The sequence below is a fragment of the Elephas maximus genome, chromosome 17, assembly GCF_024166365.1.
Source record: "Elephas maximus indicus isolate mEleMax1 chromosome 17, mEleMax1 primary haplotype, whole genome shotgun sequence".
Lineage (NCBI taxonomy): Eukaryota > Metazoa > Chordata > Mammalia > Proboscidea > Elephantidae > Elephas > Elephas maximus.
In genome coordinates this window covers 5,946,036-5,972,780 of record NC_064835.1, presented here as the reverse complement: position 1 = coordinate 5,972,780, position 26,745 = coordinate 5,946,036, and the positions used below count along the sequence as shown (strand labels likewise).

The 26,745-nt window shown below is 49.0% G+C and overlaps 1 protein-coding gene across 4 annotated transcripts in view; it reads right to left on the bottom strand.

Moving 5' to 3' along the window:
- Positions 1 to 835: 835 nt before the first annotated feature.
- The window catches only part of LOC126060831 (zinc finger and BTB domain-containing protein 16-like), a 130,503-nt gene continuing 104,593 nt past the window's right edge, over positions 836 to 26,745 (bottom strand). For 3 of the 4 annotated variants that reach the window (XM_049857178.1, XM_049857176.1, XM_049857177.1), the window contains 3 exons: positions 14,494 to 14,664; positions 8,930 to 9,097; positions 838 to 6,493 (listed from right to left, as the gene is read on the bottom strand). In XM_049857178.1, coding sequence (XP_049713135.1) covers positions 6,264 to 6,493; positions 8,930 to 9,097; positions 14,494 to 14,664 — 569 coding nt within the window. In that variant the 3' untranslated portion in view covers positions 838 to 6,263. Of the gene's footprint in view, positions 6,494 to 8,929; positions 9,098 to 14,493; positions 14,665 to 26,745 lie in introns of all 4 variants that reach the window. The other variant, XM_049857179.1, reaches the window with a different exon arrangement.

The window sequence follows — 26,745 nt, the reverse complement described above, 5'->3', positions numbered from 1 at the left end:
TACCAATTGAGTTTTGTAGAAATCCTTTATTCTGTTAGTGGTGATGCTGGGCTTGGACTCCCACCTCCCACCTGTTCCCTCCCCACACACAAGCTCTTTTTTTTGGTCTTGCTTGCCACAGACCCAGGAACCTTTGATTATGTAAAAGCTTCTTCTCAAGAAATTTCTGAAGCTTGCTAGAAAAAAGCTGAAAACATCTTTATTGAGACCAATCAGGAGGCCACTGCCTCAGGAGTCCTGAGAAAAATAAACTTGATCTGGTATCAGATGATCTGGATGCAGGTTCTGCCTCGGCTGCTCACCAGGTGTGTGACCCTAGCAGTTATGACACAAGCACAAATTCCTACAGGGTGACTCACTAGAACAGCAGTTGCACGTGGGCAAGGGTGTCTGTCTGGTCCCTTGTTATTACTAATGCCTACAACAGTACCTGATTTAAAAAAAAAAAAAAAGCCTGTTGCTGTCAGGTTGAATCAGACTTATAGCAGCCCCACGTGTTACACAGTATAACTGCTCCATAGGGTTTTCTTGGCTACCATCTTTATGGAAGCAGATCACCAGGCCTTTCTTCCACAGTGCCTCTGAGTTCAAACTGCCAAACTTTAGGTGAATAGTCAATTGCAAACCACTTGTGCCACCCTGATACAAGTTAGGCCCTCCAATACTTGTTGAATGAATGAAAGCCTAGTTCCTACATTGCATCGGAGATCAAATATTAATGTGTCTTAACAGTATTTTTTAAGACATAAAGCATTAGAAAAATGTTATTAGTGGGTATGTGCCTTATAAATGTCAGATAAAAATGCCACCTAAATTGGGCTGAATGTGTGTAAAACAGAGCTTTCTATGTCAGTCCCTCTACAGTGCTCCCCACCCCTAGAAAAGGCAGAAAAGACAAAGCACTTATTTAAAAATAAAAAAAACAAAGTACACTTCAATCCAGAGACAAGTGAATTAACTTTATTCTCTTCTAACTGCAGATTCAAGGTATACAACTGAACATTGCTATTTTTCTTATGAGACTTATAAATAAAAATACAAAAAATGTTCACTACAAAAAAATCTACTGTTAGTAGGATGTAAAAAATATTCTCTTTGCTATAGAAGGCACAAACTTCACTTAGTGACACATGGAGAGAGAAAAAAACCTGCAGCAGTAAATCCATTTTTCTTTTTTTCCTTTTTTTTAAAATCTGTCAGAAACACTGAAATTACAAAGAAACGCATCAATCTACACGAAACGAAGGCAGATGCGGAAAGCTGCAACCAGGACCGCACAACTTCAGGTGAACTGCTTGGGAACTAGAACAGAGAGGACCAGCAAGCAAGACTGGGAGCCAGGGGACCAGGAGGAAGGAAAGAGGGAGAGAGAGGATGAACACACAGAAATGAGAGCGGGAACCAAGGGGCAGAGAGAGAGAGAAAGAGAGAGGGAGAGAGTCAGACAGAGAGAGAAGAGATTGATTTGTACAAAAAAGTAACCAGTAAAATTGAAGAAACAAAATTGGGCAACCTCCTAAAATTAGGCTAAGAGGAGGTGCTGAGGTAGACATGAACTAGAACATCGATTAATTAAAAACACTATTCTGTAATACAGAGCAATCAGACTGGCACTTGTGCTGTCACGACATCAGACAAGCCACAAAAAACAAACAACAAAACAAAACATAATACCCAAACCAAAAGGCTTAGTTTTGCTTGGTCCAGCAGGGCAGCAGGGCCCTCAGTGCTATAATTTACATACATATATATATATTTATCTTTATATATATGGGTCGGATGTCATGGTGCACCACCACGGCTTCTTCACCTTACAAAGATCATGCATAACACTATGTGAACAAATACTATGATACACACCAGGAGGCTGGTACCCTGTCTGCAAGGTGGGATGCCAAGGACTCAGCGAGGCAGCAGCTGCTGGGCCACAGGTTTGTGGGGCCTACATGCTTCTCCCCCTACCCTTGTCCCCTGACCTGGCCTCCCTGGTTTGTCTTGTGCCCCTCTCTCCTGGCTGTCTCTGCCTTTTTTCACCACCCATCAATCTCACCACATAGGGTTTGCCTGGCTTTTTTTTTTTCTCCTCGTTCTGAAATATCCAGGTAAGTGCCACCATTCAATCCAGCCAGCAGAAGCTTCAGGAAGGAAGTGACAAGATGGGAGGGGGAAAAAAGACTATAAAACCGGCCTAGGAAAAACAAATGAACAGTCTGGACTTTTTATCCTTTGCTGTCTTATATCCTGGTGGCCTGAGCTTTCTATCCCATTCAGCTTGCCAAGGAAGAGACTGCAAAACTCCCTCCTGCCACCCCTCATTGGACACAGTCCAAAGGTCACCTCCTACCTGTGCTCACTCCTTGTGAGGAGGGAAGCCTTCACCCTCCCAGGTCTTGACACTCCTGCAGCAGTTATACCAGTAGCATCCAGAAAGGTACCATACACTTGTGAAAAATTGCAGCAAATTTTTTTTTTTCTAAACATGGAAAAACTGTTCAGGCACAAAGATTAAACAAGCCCACGTTACATCCTTGGATTGTACTGAATCATTGGGTCCCTCAGCCTCCCTACCCACACCCTTGCACCCCAGCTCAACCTTCCCCATACTCCTGGCCTCCTCCAAAGCAGCCCAAAGCAGCAAAGATACTTACTATTTTATATCTCTCTCTTGCTATATATATATATCTATATATATGTCTATCCTATATACACATAGGATTTCAATGCTTTGAATGAGTAAAGGAGTGAACAGGGAAAGACAGCCTAGGAGTAAGGGGTGAATGTCACCAAAAGCACTAAGGGACACAGTTGTAGGGGCTGGACATGGCAAAGGGACCATTAACCAACTTAGGCACTCCAAGCTGGAGGCATTTCGTTATGCTGGATAAGGCAGTAGCCAGTAGGGTTGTTAGCAGTACCACAGCTAAAGGCAGCGAGGTGGCCCAAGGAGCCAGGTAGCAGAAAGAAAAGGAGAGTAAAAATATTTAGATCTCACCTGGGGAGAGAGCAACCTCAACCCTCCTGGTTTCCCAAACCCCCTTCACTCCAGGCACATGCAGAACCTCCAGGTAACTTCTCACCCTGCACCAAAGCACCAGGGGTGTGGGACGCCTTCGTCGGCCCCACCCATTTGGCCTGGTCAAGTTGAGAATTCTTTTGTCTCTGTGGGTAGGAAGTTGGGGAAGAGGCATGTGGAACTCTTTCTAGGGCATCTGGGCTTTCTTGGGTGAGGGTAGCAAGTACGGCGATCTGCCCAGTATCCTTCAGAAACCACACCCCTACCCTCTCTCCCTACCGCCCTACTGGGATCTGCAGCGTCCTTGGGGCTTGGTGGGAGAGACAGGTGCTGATGGAGTACCATCCAATGCTGCAACACCAGATTACAACAACACTGCATGATTGAACACACAATCGCACACAGAAAGCACATGCGCGCACACACGGGTGCACGTGTACAAAGTGATTTTGTTGGCGGTGTGGTGGATTTTTTTTTTTTTCTATTCACGTTACAAAAGGAAAGGGCAAGGTCCTGTAGCACTGACAAAGGAACTAACAAATATTACAAAAATATTACAATTTGTAAATACTAGTTCAACCCTCTCAGCTTTAATGAACAGGGGAAGGAACCCAGGCTGGGTGGGAAGGGTGGGGGACTGAGAGGTGTCAGCTAGTTCTATGAAATAATCTGATGTTTTATCTTCCTTCCCGACCAAAGTTGAATGACATCTTGATTTTTAAAATCTTGTTTTCTGGGATTTACAGATCCCCTGAGGGCTGGCTTGTCCCCCCTTCTTCCTAGGCTGGGGGAGAAAGCAATAGTGCATCATGGTTTCCTACAGACTGCTCCTCCCCACAAAGATTTCACTCTCTTCACATTATAAACATGACAACTGCTCTAGTCACATAGTTCAAGTTTAACATTTTTTTTCCTTTCCAAAGTATTATAATTGCAAAACAGCCCCTCCCTAGTTTACCATCCCCAATCCACAGGTCAGTGGCATGATCCCCCCAATCTGCATCCCCCCAACACACAATTTTTAAGGCCTTCAGATTTGGTGGATGAGATTGAAGGGGAGGGCAGGAGGGATGGGGCCGAGGGACAGGGGGGTGGTCACAGCAGCACCCATCCCTCCGGCTTCCCTATGTTCCTCACAACCCTTCTCCCCAAAACCGCTTCCCTAAACCACTTTTTAAAACTTAAGAGATAAATGCAGCCACAACTTTCTCAGAGAGAGAAAGGAAAGCAAAACAACAAAACAAAGTCTTGCAAATAAAGCATGAGATGAAACGGAGCAAGCAAGCACCCGTCCCAAAGCAAACACAAATACAGCAAGTGTGCTTTCTGAGAGTCAGGGTGGAGGCTGGGGGGCTAGGGGGAAGCAGAGCAGCAGAATGGGAGGCTTGAAGGGAACAAAAGAACAACTGGACGAACATAAGAGGTAGCTTTTAGAAAAACAACACCCCCACCCTAACACAACACAGCAGAGGCTGGGTCACCCCACCCCCCAGCCACAAAAATATACTAATTTTGAAAATGATAATGCACAAAGGGGAGGGGGCCACATAGTTACAAGGATCTGAATAATAGAGGCCCCCAAGCCTGAATGACTCAGGAAATTGCAAGAAAGGTGGGATTTTCTCTAGAATGTTTTAGGCTAAACCGGCACTGGGCACAGGTGACTTGAGGCACTGGGCAGAGCCAACAGCGATTCCTGGCTGCCTCAATGCGGGCAGCGAGACCCCAATGCAGTGTCCCCTCCACCCACCTTCTGCTGACTCCCCAGGCCCATACTCAGATCCTTGGTTCTCAACTCCTTCTGGAGTGTTGGCTGGGAGGCTAGTCACTAGGGGACGGGGTGATAATGTTGGCAGGCTGAAGTCTATAAAACCAACTACTAATTTACACAAGAAACAGAAAAGAACACCCTCCCCATTCCTCCGACCCCCAACCAAAAAAAAAAAGGGATACAGGGGTTAAAAAAGCTAATGAGGTCACAAAAAACTGAGGTAATTCAAGTACAATGTGCTAACAGGGGGACACAGAAAAGAAGCAAAACACAAAACAAGGCCAAAGCGCCTTCAACTCCAACGACGACTCTCCTTCCTCCTCCTCCTCTGTGGACTGAGGGGCCCTGTGAGTCAGGAATTCTGTATCACTCTCTGGACCTGGGTTGACTAGGTCTGGGGTCCCTGGGCCCCCATGTTCAGAGGGTCCCCAGTATGACTCAACCACTCCCTCCATTGGCCAGCTGCTCCTGGGCAGGGTGTCCTGGTCTCCAGGTATAGGACACATCCAGAGAACATCATCCACAATCAGACCGTTGGACAATCAGACCGTTCTCGAATTTCTCTTCCTAGGGACCGAAACGGGTTTTAAGGATTTTTGTTTGTTTGGGGGGTAGGATATATTGAGTTGCTCTGTTTTTCCTTTTGGAAGCAAAAGTAGCTCAGCAGGCATCTTGCTCATGAAGGAGCTTGACTAGGATGGGGTTTGCAATTCATTTTGCTTTGCATTCTCCGGAAGCTAAGGGTGGGTGTAAGGGCTTTGGAGTCAGGGGACTGGAGGAGGAGGGAGATACCACCCCTGTCCCTGATGGGCTAGGAGGCCCCCGGGGACTTGGAGGACAGGAGTCAAGAAGAGACAGGAAATAAGGATCTAGGGGAGGGGGTGGGAGGTAAGATGACCATGAGGGACACTGGGATCTGGCAGAGGGGAGGAGGAAAGCAGCAGAAGAATGCATGGTGGGAAGGGAAGGAGAGACCCTCCCCCATCAATCTGCCTCCAGCAAACGAGAGCTGCCATTTTGCACATCAACCAGTGACCCAGCCCAACCCCACCATCTATAGGCCCTTCCTTTCTGCTCCCCTTCCCTCAGCATTCATCTTCTGAGGAGTCAGTCGGAAGGGGGCAGGCAGAGACTGGCTCTGACCGCAGGGCCTCTCACCCCCTTCTCAGCCTCCATTACTGGACCTGAAGGGAGGGCTTGGGTAGAGGGAAGAGAAAAACAACCCCCACTCCACCCAAGAAACCCAGGCAACCCTCTAGCCAGGAAAAAAGGGAGTGGAGGCCCCAGGAGGTGGGGAGCAGCGGCCCAGACACCCAGGTCATCCGGGCCCCAGGGAGAAGCCAAGGCCAAACAGCTATCAGGTTTCTTTCCTCTTCTCTCTCTTTTTTTTTTTCCTGCACAGTCCTTCCTCAACTTCATCTCGCTCTAATTCTTCTTTTCTTGCTTCTCACTCCCCCTCTGCCGCCGCGGGGCCCCTTTTCACACATAGCACAGGTAGAGGTACGTCTTCTCTATCCTCCAGTCGGGCGGGATCTCCTCGGGCTTGTGGCCCTTCATGTGCTTCTGCATGGAGGAGAGGCTGGGGCAGTACTCTGTGCAGATGGTGCACTGGTAGGGTGAGGCGCCGTTGTGCGTTCGCAGGTGCTTGATCATGGCTGAGTAGTCCCGGGAGCGCTGGTGGCACAGCTTACACTCAAAGGGCTTCTCACCTGTGTGCGTGCAGGGGGGCAACATGGGGCAGGAACAGAGGGAGAGGGCTGTGAGGGTCTCTGTCAGGGATGCCCTGTGCCCAAATCCCACCCCTGGACTTGCTGGAGGATTCTGGTCCCTCTAGTTCAGTGCTATGAGAGAAGACTTGATGTGACGATGGATGCCTAGTCTAATACGGCAGCTACTAGTCACATATGGAAACCCTGGTGTTGTAGTGATTAAGTCCTACGGCTGCTAACCAAAAGGTCAGCAGTTCAAAGCCACCAGGCGCTCCTTGGAAACTCTACAGGGCAGTTCTGCTCTGTCCTATAGGGTCTCTATGAGTCAGAATCGACTCAACGGCAATGGATTTTGGGGTTTGGTAGTCACATATGGCCATTGAGGACTTGAAATGTGGCCCCTGCAAATGAGGAACTAAATTCTTTATTTTATTTTGTCGGAACAGATTTAAACAATCACGTGTAGCTAGTGGCCACGATACTGTCCGGCACAGCCCCAGCTCCTGCCTTACTATTCTTAACTCTCCCAAAACCAGTACCAGCTGCCATGGAGTCAATTTCAGCTCAGGGCAACCCCGGTATGTCAGAGCACAACTGTGCTCCACAGGGTTTACAAAGGCTGATTTTTCAGAAATAGATCACTAGGCTTTCCTTCTGAGGCACCTCTGGGTGGACTCGAACCCCCAACTTTTCGTTAGCAACCAAGCACATTAACAGTTTGTACCACCCAGAGACTCTTAAGTCTTCCAAAAGCACAGTCTGTAATTTTTCTAAGAAAGGAAACGGATGTCTAGAAAGGGACAGTGAGGCCCCTTGCAGATGGCTCCTCAGAGCACAGTGCCTTTCAGGGGAAGCAAGGGGTTGGAGTCCTTTCAGAGCTACAGATGGTGAGGGGTAAGAGTGGGGTGAAAGTGAGGGAACCTGGCCCTTCCAAACATGGCTGCATCTGGGGATCTCTATCACTGTATGGCTCTCAGAACCTGCACTGGGCCCTTCTTTCACCTCTGGGGCTACACTGAGGCGGAAGGGGGGTGGCAGAGAACTTGGGAGTGTACAGCCACACCTGAGCCTGCCACCCTAACCTCCGTTAGAGTCCCCTGGAGCTGAGCAGAGGATGTGAGGGAACCTTGTTTCAATACAGTAATTAACTGGCCAGCCATTTCGCTATCAATACTCCTCCGTGCAGAGGCCCCAGAAAATAATGAAGTAATGAACAGCCAAAGTGATCTAACTATCGACCAGCTATTTACAATAGTCACTGCCAATGCGTTTAATGATCCTCCTGCCAGGTCACATCCCTAACAAGGGGCTAAGGAAACCTCAGAGCTCTAGGAAATCCTCAGGGTCACTCTAGTTGTCGCAATGAACCCCCCACCCTCCCCCCGCCCCCCCGCCCCGCCATCCTCTCCTGTGGCTCCAGGCTGGAGGCAAGAAAACAGAGCTGTGACAACATGTACCCTCCCTATCTCTCCCTCTCTCTACCCGTCTCCTCCCATGGAAACACAGCCTCCCCAAAGCTGGCAGGATTTGCCTGAGGTCCCCTGTGTGCCTTTCCCTGGTCAGGATGGCTGTCTCCCCTGATCAGAGGAGGCTTCCTGGTTTACCAGGTTCACATCCTCTTATCCTCTGAGGAAGTCTTTCTGAGTATCCACCTTCCCCCAACCAACAGTTACTAAGGATATATGTTTAACAAAGGCTCCTCCAAAAGTCCTGATTTGTAGCATCTGCCAATTGCCCTGCTGTAAATACTCCCACTGTGCGTGATTTTAAGGGATGAAGGTGATGTCACTGAACTCAGGCTTGGGAAAAGAAGGCAAAATAGGCTTTCATAAGCCGGTGCGAGCAGCTCCAGCACTCCATTGCCCCCAGCTCTATGCTGAACTCTGGACCTCTTCCACTAAGGGAAAACATTTGTCCGTGCTTCTTTCATGTAAAAAGGGATATGAAAGGGTAAGACATACACTCAGAAGGGTTATTACATGCATCTGTTTTTCTAATCTCAGAACTAAACTCAATCTGACCTTATAATTTCCCAACCTTCAGCATAACTTAACCCATACCCTAATTCTTACTCTAACCCTCAAATAACATGAAACCTTCACTTTCAGCTAATCAGGCCAACTTAACCCTAGTTCAGAACTCACGAACAGGCATCATCTTGTAGGTCACCTCCCAACTACCGGTATGGCCGCCTAGAGGGCTGGGCTGGGCTCATGGGAAAGGGTTCCATGACTGACTGGCAATGTCTACCCTGGCCTTGAGAGGGGTGATAGTGGCACTCATTCCACCATATTAACCCTTAATAGAGCCCGTTCTACTCTTTGGCTTGGCCTCAGACCATCCTCACTTGGCCTTCTTTAAGGAACCATCTACTCCCCATCCCCACCCCACCCAGATCCTAGGGCCAGCTCAGGTCCCCTCACCAGCCCCCAGCACCTGTGTGCACTCTATAGTGCGTCTCCAGCTGGTGCTTCAGGCTGAACTTCTTGCCACAGCCATTGCATTCATAGGGTTTCTCGCCCGTGTGGATGCGTTTGTGGCTCTTGAGTGTGCTCTCGTCCCGGAAGCAGCTGCCACAGAATTCACACTCATATGGGTGGTCGCCTGTGGAGACAAAGGACTGGATTAGGCCCTTGCTCTCCCTGCCCCTCTTTAGGGGACACATTCAGTGCACAAAGAGGAAGAGACTGTCTATATTCACCACCTCCAAAGATGACTTAAGGATCCACAGCCCCTGTTGGCCCCCACAACATCAACAGGAAGTATATGTATTCACACAGGTCCGTACTTACTGTGGCCCAATGGCTATCCATGGGCCAAGGGCCAGTCATAGGAAGAAAGCCTATTTGGTTCAGAGATGAAACAGAAATTCCCAAATAGCAGACCCCCATGAGGGCAGAGCAGACATGGGGTGCCTGAGACTTGTTCCCAGCTTCTCATGCTGCCTCCTATTCCCCTCCTCTAGGTCAAGGGCAAAAGCCATTCCAGCCCCACTCCTGTGCTCCCTCCAAAATCCATCCAATTTGGGGAACTTCTCATTTCCCCAAACACTTTCTGCTTTTTCCCACCTCCACAGTTGTGTGCAGTTGTTCCCTCTGCCTGATTTCTTCTTCTCATCCTGGTGAACTCCTATTCATCCTTCAAGGCTCAGCTCAAGCATCTCCCCTGTTTGGAAGCTTTCCTTTAGGCCCCTAGGCAAAATGAGTCACTCTCTTCTCTGTCCCTACAGCACTTTGTTCTTTCATTATTATTGCTACCTTTTTATGGCACTTTCTAACTAAAATGGCCCACACTTGTTGAGTGCTTACTACTGTGCTGAGAACTCCACATGGATCATATCAGGCAATCATTGCAACAACCTTACCAGAAGGATATGACCATCATTCTCATTATACAGATGAGAAAAAATGAGATGCTTAGAGATGGTTAAACATCATCTTGAGGGTCACACAGCTAAGAAGTAGCGGAGGCAAAATTCAAACTTCAGTCTGTCTCCAGCGTCTGGATGGATACTGATCATATTGCTCACTGGCATGCTGCACTATTATCTACTGACGCACTGGGGCCTAGAATGGAAGCACCTCAAGGGTAAGACCTGAACCTACTCATCGTTGCAGTCTTGGTGCCTAGCACAGGGGTGACACAGAGCAGGCACTCAGGAAATGCTGTGTACATGAAGTCTGGGACAAAGTGCATCTCTGCAGTCTGGAGTCTGTGCATATACCCATCAGCCACCTTTCTGCACACTCCACTCTTAAACACCCTGCAGCGCTGGGAGGCTGAGGTGTGAGAATTAGCCATCTTGCGCTTTGTACCAAAAGCAGGGGCTCTGGGGGCTGAAAGGTGAGGACTTCAGCTACTTATTTATTACAGGAGTGAAGGCACAGACAATAAAGATAGATTGATCACCCCAGACTTCGTTCATGAATATTTAAATATCGCTGATTCGTCTTGTCACTGTAATTACAATTTCTCTGGGCTGCATCTCCAACAACCAGAGTTTATGGTAAAGAATGGCCCACTGTATTTCACTTGTCCCTCTGCAGATGTGCAGGGCTGCCAACCGTGTAATGTCCTCTGCATGTCATACATTTGCTTCGGCTGCTGAAGGTTTAAGTCATCCACAATGACCTACGTTTTTTCATTATCTCCATGTCAAACTGCGCTCGTGCCTGGGCATAAATTGTCCTTCTGGTTATAGACTCACATGCCTGGCCTTCACTTCCTCTCTAAAATGATGTTTTACTCTCTTCTTTCGCTCCCCTCTGTGGGCCGCTCACCAAACCTCCCCACTCCGACCCCCGCCCAAACACAGGCCCCTGGACCCACATAAATTCTCATCTGTTCTGATAGTTCTGAGGGTTTTTAAGGCTCTGTGGGGAGTGGGTGCTGGGTCTGCTCCCAGGCTGGCTCGCTTGTGGGTGGAAGATTTGCAAGAAGCACTGAGGGGGTCAAGGGGTGGGGGTGTAAGCACGTCCATCAGGGAGTCGGATAGGAGAGGCTCAAGAGCAGAAGCCCTCTGTGGACACCAGTTCGCCCCAATCTAGCGGGCGCTGCCCTGATTCAGAGGTCACAAACTCCCCAAGGAGTTCTTCACAGGCAGACTGTTGTTGTCGTTGTTAGATGCCATTGTTAGATGCCGTCGAGTCGATTCCCACTCATAGCGACTTCATAAGACAGAGCAGAACTAACCCCGTACAGAGGGTTTTCTAGGCTGTAATCTTTATGGGGGCAGATCATCAGGTTTTTCTCTCATGGGGCCCCTGGGTGGGTTCAAACCACCAACCTTTCCAGCTAACAGCCGAGCACTATACCAACCGTTGCACCACCAGTGCTCCTACTGCAGACTGGGGTGAACCAAGCCCTAGGGTTCTCTGCCTGTGCTCTTTCCACCATGGCTTCGCAGACTGCTGGCCCCCAGCCCCTGCCCTATCAAACCCAAGGGGAGTAGGGGCCGGTACAGACCCTGGTACTAATTAGCTGTGCATCTAACAGACTGAGGGTCAGCCTGTGTGCCCTCACATGCCCCTCTGTGTGTGTCTGCACGCGCGGCCCCCGCCTGACATCCAACTCCTCCTTCCTGAATTGGCAACGATTATGACTTTAATCAAGGATTCAGTATCCCCATTAAGATATAAATAAATAAATAAGGCCAGGGCCACATGAGACTTCAGCTGGAGCTGGTAATTAAAATGTACGTCGGCAGCCACCCAGCCAGGAACCGTGGCCTGTGCCTTTCACCTCCACAGGGGGGCCCCGATAGTTTAAAACACAACGGGTTAAGACAGAGGGGTTTGTTTGATCAGATTTTTATGAATTTAATTATGAAGTGGATCACATGTTAAATGAGTTTCAATAGGAAATCTCCAGAGTCAGCCTAGGGAAAGGAATCAAAAGAATTGAGAAGGAAAAAGAAAAACGCCAATACATACAAACACACAGAAAGAGAGACACACGTGATGGGGGCGGGGGGGTTGAGGCATGGAGAGCACCTGACCTGAAATCATCACCCTGAGAGTTAATCGCGTCAGCATCCCTATAATGTACACAAAACTGGCTGCAGAACTCAAAATCCAATTTGTGGTATGTTGATTAACTCTGTAGCCTCCTTAATGAGCTTGACATTAAGTGCAGGACCAACGAGACTAATTAGAGCCCCCTCGGCCTGCTCAGTGCACCTGGGACCCGTGGTGGTCTGTCCTTACCTGGTGGCTTCCCTCGCACTGGCCAAGCCCAGCATGGTCCTCCCTGCCCCAGCCCCATCCTCATGGCTTCTCAGGCCCCCCATCCCTCCCACTCCCTCCTTTCAGCACAGCTGAGAGTTTATTATATGATGAGCCATGTGAATCAGGGATCCATCAATGCCAAGAGCTCGGCTGGACTAACCCACCAAACACAGCTGCTGATGCTAAACACCCAGCCCCAGCAGCAAATGGACCAAGAACAACGGAATATTAATGCGGCATTGTGTGGGGGGTGCGCACGGCCTGTGGACAGCTTGTGTGCACAGGGCCTCGCTGGTGTGAAAATTGATGGGTGTTTGCGTGTGTGCCTGGGCAGGGCACATGCTCCATGTTTCCTAGGTTAGGCAAGGGCTTCTCCCAAACTCTGTCTAGAAATAGCCCGTCCCCAAAGATGGGAGCCACAACTGGCACAGGGGCACGTGACAATCACATGCATGAGCTCTTAGAGGTGGCCTGGGCAGAGTAGGGGATATCCTAGGCAGACTTGGCAGGGCTGGGATCATTCAAGCCACATAAAGCCAGCTGATTTGACTCAGTGGTATATTCAGAAGTGGCTGCAAGGCGAATGGCCATCTTTGTGATAAGCTGACCTTCGGGGACCCAGTAGGGGTGGTGTTGGCAGAAAAGTGTATATAACTGCAGGGGACACTTGTGCAGTCGCTGTTGAGAAAGTCCTTGTCAGCATCCTTCCTCCTTAGCCCTTCCTGATGGGCTCTACCCTCTAGGGCCTCCAGCTATCCTACACCCCAGCAATTCTAAGTAATTCTAAGCCAATGTGGTGATGCTGAGGCAATATGCCCCCCCGAATAGAATGGCACCCGGGAGTGAGAGCCCAGACAACCTCTTGTTGAGGAGGCCTACTGCTGCCAAGACAGGCCAGCTCAGCCCACAAAAAAGAAAAAAAAAAAAAAAAACAAACCCAGTTGCCTTCAAGTTGATTCCGACTCATAGCAATCCCATGAATGTCAGAGTAGAATTTTGCTCCACAGGATATTCAATGGCTGATTTTTCAAAAGGAGATTGCCAGGATTTTCTTCTGAGGTGCTTGTGAGTGGACTCGAACCTCCAACGTTTTGGTTATCAATTCAGTGGATTAACCGTTTGCACCACCCAGGGACTCCTGTGACAAATGAAACCCCTCCCTTATTCAGCAGTCTGCCACCCATGATAGGCTTGCCCTCACACTTGGTCCCTGAGCTGTGACAAGACTCTGAAGAATGAGCAGAAGATACTACGACCATTCTTCTCTTGAGGCACACGGAATTTTTATACCCGTTCCAACAGACATGTGCGTATGCTGTTACATATGCAGATAGACAGTCTACTTGTCTTCCTGGTCCTACCCTACACAGGACAGAAAACACCTAAGCAGAGACACACACAGACTCAGAAGCGAGTACTTCTTTACCCAGTCACAGTCAACAAAGACCCAATTTTCTCTTAGAAAAAAGAAGGGATTCCAGTCATCCATTTTCCTCCTTTGGGATAACCAGGGCTACTGCAAGGAAGCAAATGCCTCTTGGCTCTTAGAGACTAAGTTTCCTACCCACAAAACCCCACAGGGTGGTGGTAGGTCTCCCCACCCCTCTCCACAGCTCCTTCCATCATCTGGAACTGGCTGGGCAGCGTTATGGGAGATTTCCTGGCTCATTGTTGAAATACCCTCATTGTCTGCTCCAAACAAGCTTAAGGCCCAAGTCATAGAAAACTTGCTTCTGGTGGGGGGATCAAGTAGGAACACTTCTTCAACATTCCCTCAAGTGCCAAGGAAACAGGATTTGTAGAGGCTGACTTCAGGACTGCTTGTAAGTGGAGCTGGTTCGATGAGAACGGTGGGGGGCAGGATAGAGAGAGTTAGAGACCAAGCACGACAGTTTTTCTCTAAATGTCTTTTGGGTCCACCTGCACCAGCATCTCCTAGAAATAGTTATTACTAATGTTGAGTCTTGGACCCCACACTGGATCCACTGAATCAAAGTGTCTGCATTTTTTGCAAGCAAATGCAAGAGTCTGCATGTTTAATGAGCATCCTCTCTGTTGAGCACAGAAAGATTGAGAACCAGTGGTCAACGGGATGGGCTTGCGAGAGAACTATCCACCCTTACTCTGAACTACACGAAGCTCCGACATGTCCAATCCTTGGGCAGAGAAGGCTGAGGGCTGACTCAGCTCAGCACCTCCACTTTACCTCTTTGCAAGTAAATCCTGACGTTGGTTCCCAGAGACCCCAATCCCCCACCTCTGGAAGTGTCCTACCTGTATGTGAGCGCAGGTGGCGTTTGAGGGCGGTGTGGCTGGGGAACGTGCGGTTGCACTCGCTGCAGATGTAGCTGCGCACACCTGCGTGGACCTCCATGTGCTGCTGGAGCGCACTCTGCGCCTGGAAACGCTTCCCGCACAGCAGACAGAAGACAGCCATGTCTGTGCCTGTAAGACAGGGCAAGGGAGAGCCTCAGGAAGTGGAAACACAGCCAGTTCTTACCTATCAGGCCAGCGCCAGCATCAGGACCGCTGCTCCCAAGTCCCCAGGCTCAGGGGCAAGCCCCGAGGTGGTCCAGGCAATGCAGTGTTGTTGGCTGAGCACCTAGTAGGTACCAGGCACATAGGCTAGAGTGGTGGACATAACAGACATCCTTCCCTACCTCATGGAGCCTAAAGTCTAGGGGTAGAGAAAGAGACTTTAATTAAATGCACGCTACAAGCCAAACCAAACCTGTTGCCGGCCAGTCGATTCAACTCAGAGTGACCCTATAGGACAGGGTAGAACTGCCCCATAGGGTTTCCAAGGAGTGGCTGGTGGATTCGAACTGCCGACCTTTTGGATAGCAGCCCAGCACTTAACCACTATGCCACCAGGGCTCCAACAACAACAACAAAAAAACCAAATCCAGTGCCATCGAGTCAATTTCGACTCACCAGGGCTCCATACTACAGCAAATACAAATTTGCAATTATGACAAGTGCTATATAAGGGTAGGCAGGGTACTGAGTATATAAGGGAAGGCAGGGTACTGAGTAGGCAGGTATCAGAGGGACTTAGTACAGAGTCTGGAGCAAGGGGGTGAGACGTCAAGGTAGGCCTCAGTGAGAAATAACAACAATGAAGATAATATGTGCCCAACATTGCTCTAATTTAACCAACTTAAAAATCAAGGTAGGCTGTCTTATCCTTACTTTTCAGATGAGCAAAGCAAGGCACAGGGAGACTGAATAGCATGCTCAATAGTTTATATGTGGCAAAGCTGGGATTCAAACCCAGGCAGCTTGGATGTGAATAGTTTCCTGTTCTCCTGTTTTTGTTGTCTGCCCTCTACTCATGGTAACCCCATACACAATGGAACAAAACGTTACCAGGTCCTGTGCTATCCCCAGCATCATACCATTGTGATCCAGAGGTTTTGCACTGGCTTTTTTTTTTTTTTTTTGACTGCTTCTCCCCCACCTAACATGTTGTGAGCATCTTTCTATATATACATCTCCATCAACATTTTATGTATTTATTTGTGATCCTGTGATTTTATTGAACATCTTCCAAGATTGAGAAACAAGAGTGACTGAGATATTTTCACATCGATAATTTTTTTTTATATATATTACACTTTAGATGAAGGTTTACAGAGCAAATTAGTTTCTCCTTAAACAACTAATACAAGCACAGACTGATTTTTAGATTACCAGGCCTTTCTTCCTAGTTAGTCTGGAAGCTCTACTGAAACCTGTTCAGCACCATAGCAACACGCAAGCCTCCAGTGACAGACAGGTGGTGGCTGCACAGGAGTTGTACTGCTCCCAGTAGAACCCTGGTCTCCTGCACGGAAGGCAAGAATCCTACGACTGAACCACCACTGCCTGCTCTCTTAGCCAGCTCTTTATTCATTAAAGCACAAATCTTAAGGGTTCATTCGTTCAACAAATATTATTTTAGTGCCTTCTATAACTTATAAAAAAAATTTTTTTTTTTTTATAAGTGGGGCTATAACCATGGGCAAGCATACAAAGTCTCTAGTCTCGTCATAGATGTTACTCAGCACACTGGGAGAAGGAAGGGAACACATTCCAGAAGACAGAAGAGTCCAAGGATCAGTCTTAAAAGAGCAGTGTGGCTGGAGAAGCAGAGACAGGGTAGGAGAGAGAGAAGGTTGAAGAAGTAGGCAAGTGCCAGGCTTAAAAGCCACATTAAGAGCTTTATGTTTCATCCTAAAACTAATGGCCAATTGTCAAAGGATTTTAAGCTGGTGAATGACGTGATGAGATTTTCATTTCATTCTGTCCGGTCACTGCCTGTGCTGATCAGAAGCACAGGTACCCCACAGGACCCTACAAAGACAGGCTGCCATTTTCTGTTTGTCATTAAGCTCCTTCCCAATGCTGCCCTGGAGCCGTGGGCTTCCTGGCTATAGCACCACATGAGGAAGTGTCTCAACCCCTTGTCTGAGCCCTAACTGGTTGCCATTCTGGATTACGTTTCCCTAAGGATGTCAGCTCCCCTGCAAGCCCATCTGCACACTTCTTCCTGATATCTGGGTGATATCCCCAGTGCTCAGCCCTGACCCACTTTCCCGTCTCCAGAACACAAGAAAGAGAAGTAGTAAAGCAAAGAACCTGCCAACTCAGCCCATCAGGGGTGGATGACCCAGTAAGCAAGGTAAGCATGGGCTTACTTGTACTTACCACTGGTCACTAGAGATTAGTAAGTAAGCACAAGTAAGCCCATGCTTACCTTGCTTACTGGGTCATCTGCTCATCATGGATTGTGAATGTGAAAAGAGGCTTTGATTCTGTAGGAATGTGTTGTGGGATTGGGAGAGAGACAGATGCTAGGCATACCTAGAAGCAGAATCTTTGATGTGGTGAAAAAAATGTGAAACTTCACTACAGATGATCTGGTAAGCAAGTTAAGCACAGTGCTTACCTTGCATATTGGCAAATCTGCCCTTGTAGGTCATAAAGGAGGAAGCGACAGACCATTGGTTGAGGAAAATTGTAGAACCAGGGACCTTCTGGTGAAAGGTGAGGGTGAAGAGAAGGAAGAGCAAGAAGAACATAAACTGTCTCCCTGGTCCATGAGTGGAAAAAGCAAATGGAAGGTCTGGTTCTCTCGGCCTCAGTGTCATTTACAGAGGGGCTTGGGGCAGACTAGTGGGAAAGCAAGGACTGCATCTCACTACCCCTACTCCACTACCCCATGCCCACCCATGATCCTCTCCCTGTGCAGACGCTCTGAAGCGTGGGCACTAGCAGCCATGCTCTGTCCCATCTGCAGTCACTGCCTGCATCCGGATCCAGGGAAGGCTGAACCGAGCAGAGCAGCAGGCACACAAGCAAGCACTCAATTCTGCTCCTAGCCCCCAAAGAGCAGAAGGGAAGGGGAACTAATGCAGGCATTGTACGAGGTGCTTTATCTATGTTGTCATGTCATTTAAAACCTGCAGCCCGACAAGGCAAGTATTCTCATCTTACTTTTCACAGATGGGAAATCAGAGAGATTAAATAACTTGCCTAAGGTCACACAGCTAGAAAGAAGCTGAGTTGGAATTTGAAAAGGCCTAGTCTGTCAGATTTCAGAAACCATAGGGCTGTGCCCATTTCTACCTCTGGGATTGGCCACCTGCCTCTTTGGGCTCCCCCTAGAAGAGGCACAGTAACAGCAACAACAGGGCTGTTTGGGCTAGAAGACAGGCTCTAAGGACAGAGCCAGATCCAGCTGCTTCAGGTACCCCAATGCATCCAGGGCCTCCTCCAGCAAAGGCTAGAGAACCCAAGGCAGAAACCAAGTCATAACGTGTAGCTCTGTGAAGTCTTCCAACCCTGCTGGGAGCCAGCAGGATCTCTGGGGGATACTGGAGTGCTCTGCCCCATTGATAGAGGGGCACACCTGGTGGGGGTGGTCTGCCCAGGCAGGAGTTGAGCCCAGGGCTGACAACAAGTCCCTCAGTGTCCAGTCCAGCCTGACCAGCATGCACAGGAATGGAGTCCACCCATTCCACTATGACATGCAGTCTCTGCTGCTTAAATCTGGGGGGCCCCAGCACCAGTCCCCTGTCTCTGCTGAGCCCAGCCCTGACCCTCACCCCACAGAGAGCCTACCTAAAGCCAGTAAGATGGAGCAGCCTTCCTGGGCCAGCCATGCCCTCTAAGAGCCAAAGTTTCCTCTTACGCATGGCTGAAATCCACAGCAGGGAAGGACTCTGGTTCAAAGGGAACATGAATGGCATCCCCGTAGGACACCCTGAGCCTAAAACGCCAGGCCCAGAGAGTTCTGAGGCTTGTAACACCCAGCAGGGCAGACAGAATCCTGCAGCACCCTGCCTCCGTGGTCCTCCAAGGCCCCTCAAAGGTGCCCTGCTATGCCCTGCCCACCTGGTCCATCAGTGGAGGTAGACCTGAATCCAGCAGGATGCCTGAATCCACTTCATGTTCTCTTAGCCAACTCACTGACCCACCAGCAAGTATAGACAATGCACAGGATGGCACGGGGAATGCTGAGCTAAACCAGGGAAATGCGGTCTCAGACGGGGGTGCGGGAAAGTCAACAGGAGCAGAGGACAGGACAGGGAGACTGAGAGAGGGCTTCAGAGAAGATTTTGAGCTAGGCTTTGAGAAATGTCGAGAGTTTGAGAGGTTGAGGACTGGGAGGTGAGGCACCATCTAACCTGCAGGCGAGGGCAACGGCTCTGGCTGCCTGGGTATGGACTGCAGCGGCACGTGGTCAGAAGCAGGAAGAGAGCCGATGGTTTTACTACTGGTGGAATGGGGACCAGAGGCTGTGAGGACATGAGGAAGCATGAGAAATGACATCCTGGGAAGACGGCCTGTTGGGACCTAGGGCCTGGCTGGAGTAGGGCAGGGAGGTAACCCTAAAGTCCCAGGCACCTTTGTACCCTGTCGACAGGTTTAAAATTCTACAAATGAGTGCTACCTAGAAAGGAAATGCTACAATGCCCCACAACGGTCTCTCTTCCCTCCCTGGGCTATCCTTTTGTCCCGATCCCACAAAACTCACGGGCTCTCCCTAGCCATCTGCACACTGACCAAGCTCACAGGCCAAGAGAAGGGGGACTCTGAGGCCCCATACCCACTCTCTCCATTCTTTCTCTTGGAGACTAACAGCTGTGATGATGGAAAAAGCATTAAAAAAGGAGGAAAAAGTAAAAAAAGGAAAAGGAGGGGGCCAAGGGGATGAGACAGAAGAAAAGCTATCAGTACGTGCACGTTACCAACCTAGAGGCTAGATCTGAGTTATTCAACAACGTGCCGCAGTTTCTGCCTAGCCGATTGTTCGGCATGTATGATGAGTCGGGGCTGATTCTATTATACCGGGAGATTAAACAAATAAATGCTGGCTTTTTGGAAACACATTAAAATGTGGGACTATGGAAATAAAATTATTTAGGAAATTATATTGACAATTCATTAGCTGCAGTGAGATGGGGCAAGCGGGGCCCAGCAGCATCAGAAAACACTGCTCCCTTCAACGCCTGAGCTCCTGAGATGCCCACTGCTCCGTCCAGTGCTATGGAGAAGCATTCTGCCTGATAACCCTGGGGAGAGGAAAGAAATCTTAAGACATCATAAGGTCCACATGACACAAGGAAGAAAAACACCTTGTGACCCTGAGCAAGTCATTTAACGTCTCTGGACCAGCATTTGCTCATCATTGGCCACAAACTTGCAGTTGGTGAGAGCATGGAATGAGTTATCCAGGTGGAAAAGCTGCTTTAACCTGTTAAGGGGTGGCAAAGCCAATGTCAGCCCAAACAACGCCTTTGTCTGAATTAGAAAATCATGTCTCTCCCTCTGGGCAGACAAATCCTCGCCAGGGCGCAGAGTTTTGGCAGCAGAGAGAGCAGGATTTCTGTCTCCACTTTGCCTTTCAGTCGGGCTTCCTCCTGCAGTGAACAACCTGTACCACAGATCATGGCAGTCCTGCAGGATGTACAAATCTAAGTCACTTTACTGACTCTAGGCTGCTTCCAGGACACTGACCCTAGAGAAGGCATCTTGGATGAGTGGCATCATTTAAGGCCTGGTGCTAAGAACATCTTCCTCTGAGCACTCACCATTACCCTTCGTGGATTTCTATTGCAGCACATAAAACTCTTATCGCATTTATTTTGACATCCAGCTCTGCCTACTAGACTGTAAGCCTTCAAGAGAAGGAACTAGTTTATTCATCTTTATGTCCCCAACACCTAACACAAGGCCTACCATACAGTTGTTGTTGTTAACTGTCGCCGGCTCAGCCCTCAACTCATGGAAACCCTGTGCACGACAAAATGAAATGCTGCCTGGTCCTGTGTCATCCCTATGACCTGTTACAGATTGAACTGTTGTGATTCATACGAATTTCCCTGGCTAATTTCAAGAAGTAGATGTCCAGGCCTTTCTTCTTAGCTGTCTTAGTCTGGGAGCTCCACTGAAACCTATTCAGCATCACCGCAACACACGCGACTCCGCTGACAGACAGGTGGTGGCTGTGCATGAGGTGTGCCGGCCAGGAATCAAATCCAGGTCTCTGGCATGGAAAGGGAGAGTTCTACCACTAAATATGAATTCCTTACTGGTGGAGAGTAAGCCAAAAAACAAACAAATACATTGCCGTCGAGTCAATTCCGGCTTAGAGTGACCCTACCAAATGGAGTAGAACTGCCCCCTAGGGTTTCCAAGGAGCGGCTGGTGGAGTTGAACTGCTGACCTTTTGGTTAGCAGCCAAGCTCTTAACCACTGCACCACTAGGGCTCCCAGGGCGTAGATTAGGCAGTCAATAATGGCATGCAGCATTAGAGTGTAAATAAGGGGCTGTGGGACAATCACAAAGGGTGGTGGTGGAAGTAGTAGTCATGGTACGGAGACAGACGGCTAGGGCTGGGGAAGGCTCAGACCAAAGTCCACAAAGGGGGCCATTATTGAGAGCTTCCAACAAGACTTCCTTTGGAAATGAGTAATCATGGCCCACAGGCAGCTGATCTCATTGGGGCCTCCCGTGTCTGTCTGGTGAGCTGGATAGGACACCCAGTTCTTGCTCCATGTCTGAGTTATTGCTCAGAAGCAAAGACCCAGAGCACAGAAGGACCAGTTCTACCACACCAGGCAATGAAATAGAAGATCCCAGTTCTGATCCAGTGCAATCCTTCGGCTTTGCAATCCTGGGCCAGACACCTAGGAAATGGCATTCATAATTAGCCTGCTTTTCCCAATACTGAGTTCACAGTGTCCTTCCGAAGCAATGTGCAAACATTTTTGTACAAGTAAATTCTACAAATGTATTGTTTTATATCAATCTATACATTCAAATGTAAATAAAGACGCACCATTAGCCTTGGCCCAAGGAAATAATTTATTAGGTCAAAGGAATTGGCACCTTCTCTGCTCTTCTGAAGGATGAATGGGACTCAGTCTTCTTCTGGACTCCAAGGGTACTGCCTGAAGGGCATCTGAACTAGGAAGAAGGCTGGGTGTGGCAAGGATGAGCAAGAAGTGAGGATCAAGGTAAGGTGGGCAGAATGCATGCAAATATATGGGCCTCCATTGCATCAGAGAACTTGGCCCACATGAGGTTCCCAGGGGAAGCACAGCCCGCATGGGCTACAGAGCGCAAACAAGTCACAGACTCCCAATTTAAAACAAGTTTAATTTTAGCAAGAAACTGGGAGAAAGCCAAGGCCAGGGTAGAAAAGGAGGCAGGAGGGGTGACAGAGACCCAGGGTATTTATTTCACCCAGGTGATCACTGAATCTGAAATTATGAGACACAAAAACCCTCATGTTTACACCTGTGCCATTTCCATACCAATTAGCTCTTTAATAGAAAGGAAGGAACAGGATCAGAGGAGTACACAGCTGGAGAAGATGTTCAGGTGCTACACCTTCTTGGAGCAAGGTTCTTATTATCTCCCCCTATAAGCGGTTTCTTAATCAAAAGAGCAGAGGGATCTAAATATACTCCAGCTTTTTTTGGTAAGTGGGCCATGATGGTTATGGGTGCGTGTGCCAGTGTATATGCGTGCTTGTACACACATGCAACACGGATGGACTTCTCATATCCAACCCCACCTAGCCTCACCTGAATAAGGAGGAGCTGCCTTCCCTGACACTGTTAGGAGCTACAACCCCACAAAGGAAGGAAAAGTCATATTTAAGGATGGTAATGGAAATCTTGGTTTAAAATGGAACTGTCTCGCCACCCTCCAACCCCCCAGTCCCCAAATCCTTCAGACATGTCTTCCTACTTCTCGGACTCCCAGGATTACTCTTTTCTAAGACATCTCTAGCCACGGGCAGCCCTTGTGACCGCGCACCAAAACCACCAGTTCAACAGCCCTTTTTCCCTCCCTTTTTCCTCTTGCAGTTGTTAAAGATCTCAGTAGCGCTGCATCATCCACTGTGCAAGACAGAGAGAGAGAAGCAGCACAGGGCTGACTCACATCCAAGGGTGCAAGGCTGTCTGCATCTTAAGAGGATGGAGGCATGGAGGATAGAGAGGACACAAATGCCCAGACGTGATATCGGCACACGTCCTGTCCCATCATTTCGGGCTCGGCTCCTTTTCAAGGAATCTACTGGAGAAAGAGCCAAGAGCTGTCTCCCTAGTTCTCCTCTGGTTTTCCCCTTGGGCATAAGTGGGAAGGTCATTTGGGATGAGCTCCTAACCCCAGCCTTCCTTAGGAGGCTAGCTGTGCGAGCAACGAGGGCCCCATCTGCCTAACTGAAGGACGTGCCAGCCCCCTGACCTCTGGGAACGTCTGCTGCCGGCGAGTGGGATCCAAGTCCCACCATTCATTTACTGCCATGCCCTTTCTCCCAGGAGGGGAAGAGTAGAATGAGAAAACATTTTGGAAGGCTTGCCTCAAGGCAAAATTAGCTAGGAGCCCGTGCATGGGTGCTGGTCTGCTGTACACAGAGTCACCTACTGCCACGGTACCTTTAATACCTGCCCAGTTACAACCTCCCAAACCAAGCCAAGAGCTCAAAAGCTTAGCATCCAGCCTTCTTGTCAATTTCAGCCTTGCCAATTCCAATCTCCTTATTCAGCCCTTGATACCTCTTTCTCCTTCCTTCCCTGTAGGCTTAGGATCTTGGAAGGCATCTACACATCTCCATAACCTCCCATTTCCACAAGGAAAGGGGGGTGCCCTCCTCAATGAATAACAAAAAAGGGGAGGAGTTGGGGCAGCTGATTCAAATTTGTTTTAAAGCTAACTGATGGATGGGTGAGTGACTGCATGTTTTCCCCTAAAAGCCCCCCACACTTCCGATTTCTTGGGGCCTGTGGCCGCATCCTCAGGCAGCAGTAGCTGCCAGAGCTGGCTGCTGGGAAGCCGCGCATTTGTTTAGCAGTGAGCTGCAGACACAGTGCATTTCATTATGGGGCACCTCCAGCTACAGTAAACAAATTTGTCAGCTCACTAGCTCATTAAGGTGCACCCCGGACACGGGGGATTTATTGAGACCTTCACAATAAAAGTAGCACGAATGGATTTACTAATTTTGTCAATCACTCCAGCAAATGAGCTGAAGAGGGGGAGAAGTTGGGGGAGGGGGCAAGAAAAGGGGTGGACAAAGAGGGAAGGAATTAAGGAGAAGGGAGAAAATTTTGGCTTGGTTTGCAAGAGAGAGTAAACTGGTAAAAATGAGAGTTGATCCCAGCCAATCTACCTTATATGCTGTGCCATACTTTCTAAGGTGCAGAAGTCCTTGGGAGAGAAGGGGCCAAAAGCAAGCTAAGTTGCAAGGTGGTAAACCAAGTCCTGGTTCCCTGGCAGTACCCCACAGATGGGGATATGCGCCTCCATTCCACCTACCCCACATTGGATACTGCGTACTGAAAACCACATCCAGAGAAGCAGCAGCTTCTCCGCATCAGAAGAGACTAGTTGCCTCTCCCAATACCTCCCACTCAGACCAGCAACCCCTTCCTCTCCACTTCCCAGTCCAGCTCCTGGACCCCTCCAGACATTCCAGAAGGAATAGAAATTTCCACAAGAGCCAGAGGAGGAGGAAGGAAAGGGAGCAAGTATGTGTGCAAATGTGTATACACGTGTGTGTGTTGTGTATGTGCATGTATGCATCGTGTGTATATATCACATGTGTACATGTGTATGCATGTATGCATTGTGTGTGCATGTGTTGTGTGTGTGTGTGTGTAGGGATGGAGGGTTGGGGTGGGAAATAAATCCGGAGAGGTATGCAGCCCTCTGGTCTCTGTAACTTTCAGAATGACAGCATGACTAGGGCAAAGGTCACGGGGTCTGAGGCCTTAAGCACCTCTGCCAGCTGTGGCGGGGAAGCCTGTAGCCCGCAGGACGCCTGCCCATATAAATCAGCAGTAAGCAGCACCCGCTGGGGTCGAGGACAATGGGCCCACATAGGGGCTGGAGGCAGCACAATGAAGTCCGGCCAGTGCGCAGGCCCGGAACAAATGTGCCCTGGCACCACGGGGGCCCCCATTTGTGAAACTAATTGGCCTACAGTTGAAAAACTGGACCAACTTCGACAGCCCTAAGAGAGGGGCAGCCTCTGGTAGCCTGACCCTAGCTCTGCAGGGCCCCCCAACCCAACCCTGGGGGATCAGAAATGGAAGCTTCTCTCAGGTGCTGCCCATGTGGACAGAGAGGTGAGGTGGGGCCTGTCTGGGAGAAGGATGGATTGGGAGATGGAGCAGATGGACACTGCACCACCTTGAGGGAATTGTGCCCAGCTTCTTCCCCCAAGACACAGAAGAACTGTCTTCCTTAGCTTGTCTACATTGCCTGTTCTGTAGGCTGCTGAGCTTGAGAAAGCAAGCTCAAAGGAGAGAGACAGGTACCATCTTCCTTCCTGGTTCCGGAAGCCAGAGGGCTCCCTACTTCCCTCATCTGGGGGTGGGTGGGCAGCAATTAAACATAAAGCTACAATGGGTTCCTTCCTAGGTCCATCCATTCCTGGCATCGATCAGCCCTGTGCCCTCTGCCTGCAGCCACTTGTGGTAACAAGAGGTCTATCACTCTCTGCAAGGACGCGTGAGGACTGCGAGCAGCTAGGGTCTCTCAAGACTCTAGGCTCATTTGGTGCTGGGGGCTTCTGGAGAGAACTGCCAGACGTGTCTGGTGGGAAATTTCGATGGGGCGTGAAACACCAGGATAACCATCCCAGCCTTCGTCCTCTTACCCTACCCTCTCCCTCTGACCCTTCGTTATAGACTTCCAGTTGAAGAGGGTGGGAGAGTGGAAAGCACTAGAATCTTCATTTAAGTCCTGGCTCAGTCACCAATTCACTGCACACTCTTGGGTAAGTTACTAGACCTCTCTTAGCCTCAGTTTGCTCATCTGTAAAACGAGGAGCAAAGTAAATGATCCTTACAGCCTGTCCTGCCACCCTAATATTGAATGATTCTGCACCTATTAAAGAGAGTGCTGAAAGACCGAAAGGTCCTTTCTCCTACTGAGATATATTTCAGGCCCCTTCTCCTTCAATGTCTGACTTGACAGCCTCCTTTTTAGTTAAAAAGGATCTCTAGGCTTCACTAGGAACCACCTTCTTAGGCTGACAGAGGGACAGACACAGGCAAGGCAAAGAAAGGGTCTATCTACCATTGACTGAGTGCTGCTCTAGGAGCTGTCACACTGAACCCTTCTTAAACAACCCTACGAGATAAGAGTTTTCAAGCAAATGTGGAAAACAAGACTTGAGAGAACCTCCTAGGTCTTTTTCTCTCAAGGGACCACCAGTTACCTGCTTAGGACCTCCCAGAACTGACGATACCCTCAGAAAGACAATTCTTGAAGTCTCTTGAGGGCACCTGCAGCCTGTCTGTGCTAGGTAAGGGCTTGGCTTGGCAGGATGGGGATAGGGCAGTAGAAGCTTTCTCTCCAATGTCCCCAGCCTCTGGTGATAGACAAGAGAGGAACCTAGCACAGAGGATGAGTTGGAGAACCAGACCCTCGGAATCTAGTGGTTTTGCTTCCTTAGCCCGGTGCCCAACATGTGGTAGGCATTTATGTTGAACAGTGTGTCCAGTGCTTCCTGAGAGGGGACAGGGGTTTCACCTAAAGAAAAGACCCAATCTCCTTATTGGTACAAGTAGGAATTTAGAATTAATAATTTCCCTAGGTCTCTTTCTTCTCTTAGATTCTGCAAGTGTATGAGACTTTATATTCTATAGAGAGTCCATCTGTCCAGTGACAGGCATCCCTGAAGTGATCCTGAGGTCCCAGAGGAAAAATTGGGGACCTAGAAGCAAGGTCTTTTGAAAAAAAAAAAAATTACCACCTCAGCTGGGCTCTTACTTAAAATGTCCTGTAAACTCCTGTGTACTCCAGAGGTAGTGAGGAAGAGGCAGGAGGAGGCCAGACAGAGAAGTGAGGCAGAGAGGAGGGACAGGCAGAACCAAGACAAAGATCCAGAGACACAGAATGGAGTAGGGAGGTGCCCTGGGTGAGGGGAAGGACAGAAATTCAAACTAAAATGAAATACTGATTGCTCCAGAGCCATTTAAATATCTGACAAACACTGGGCAATGAAAACTACCCCA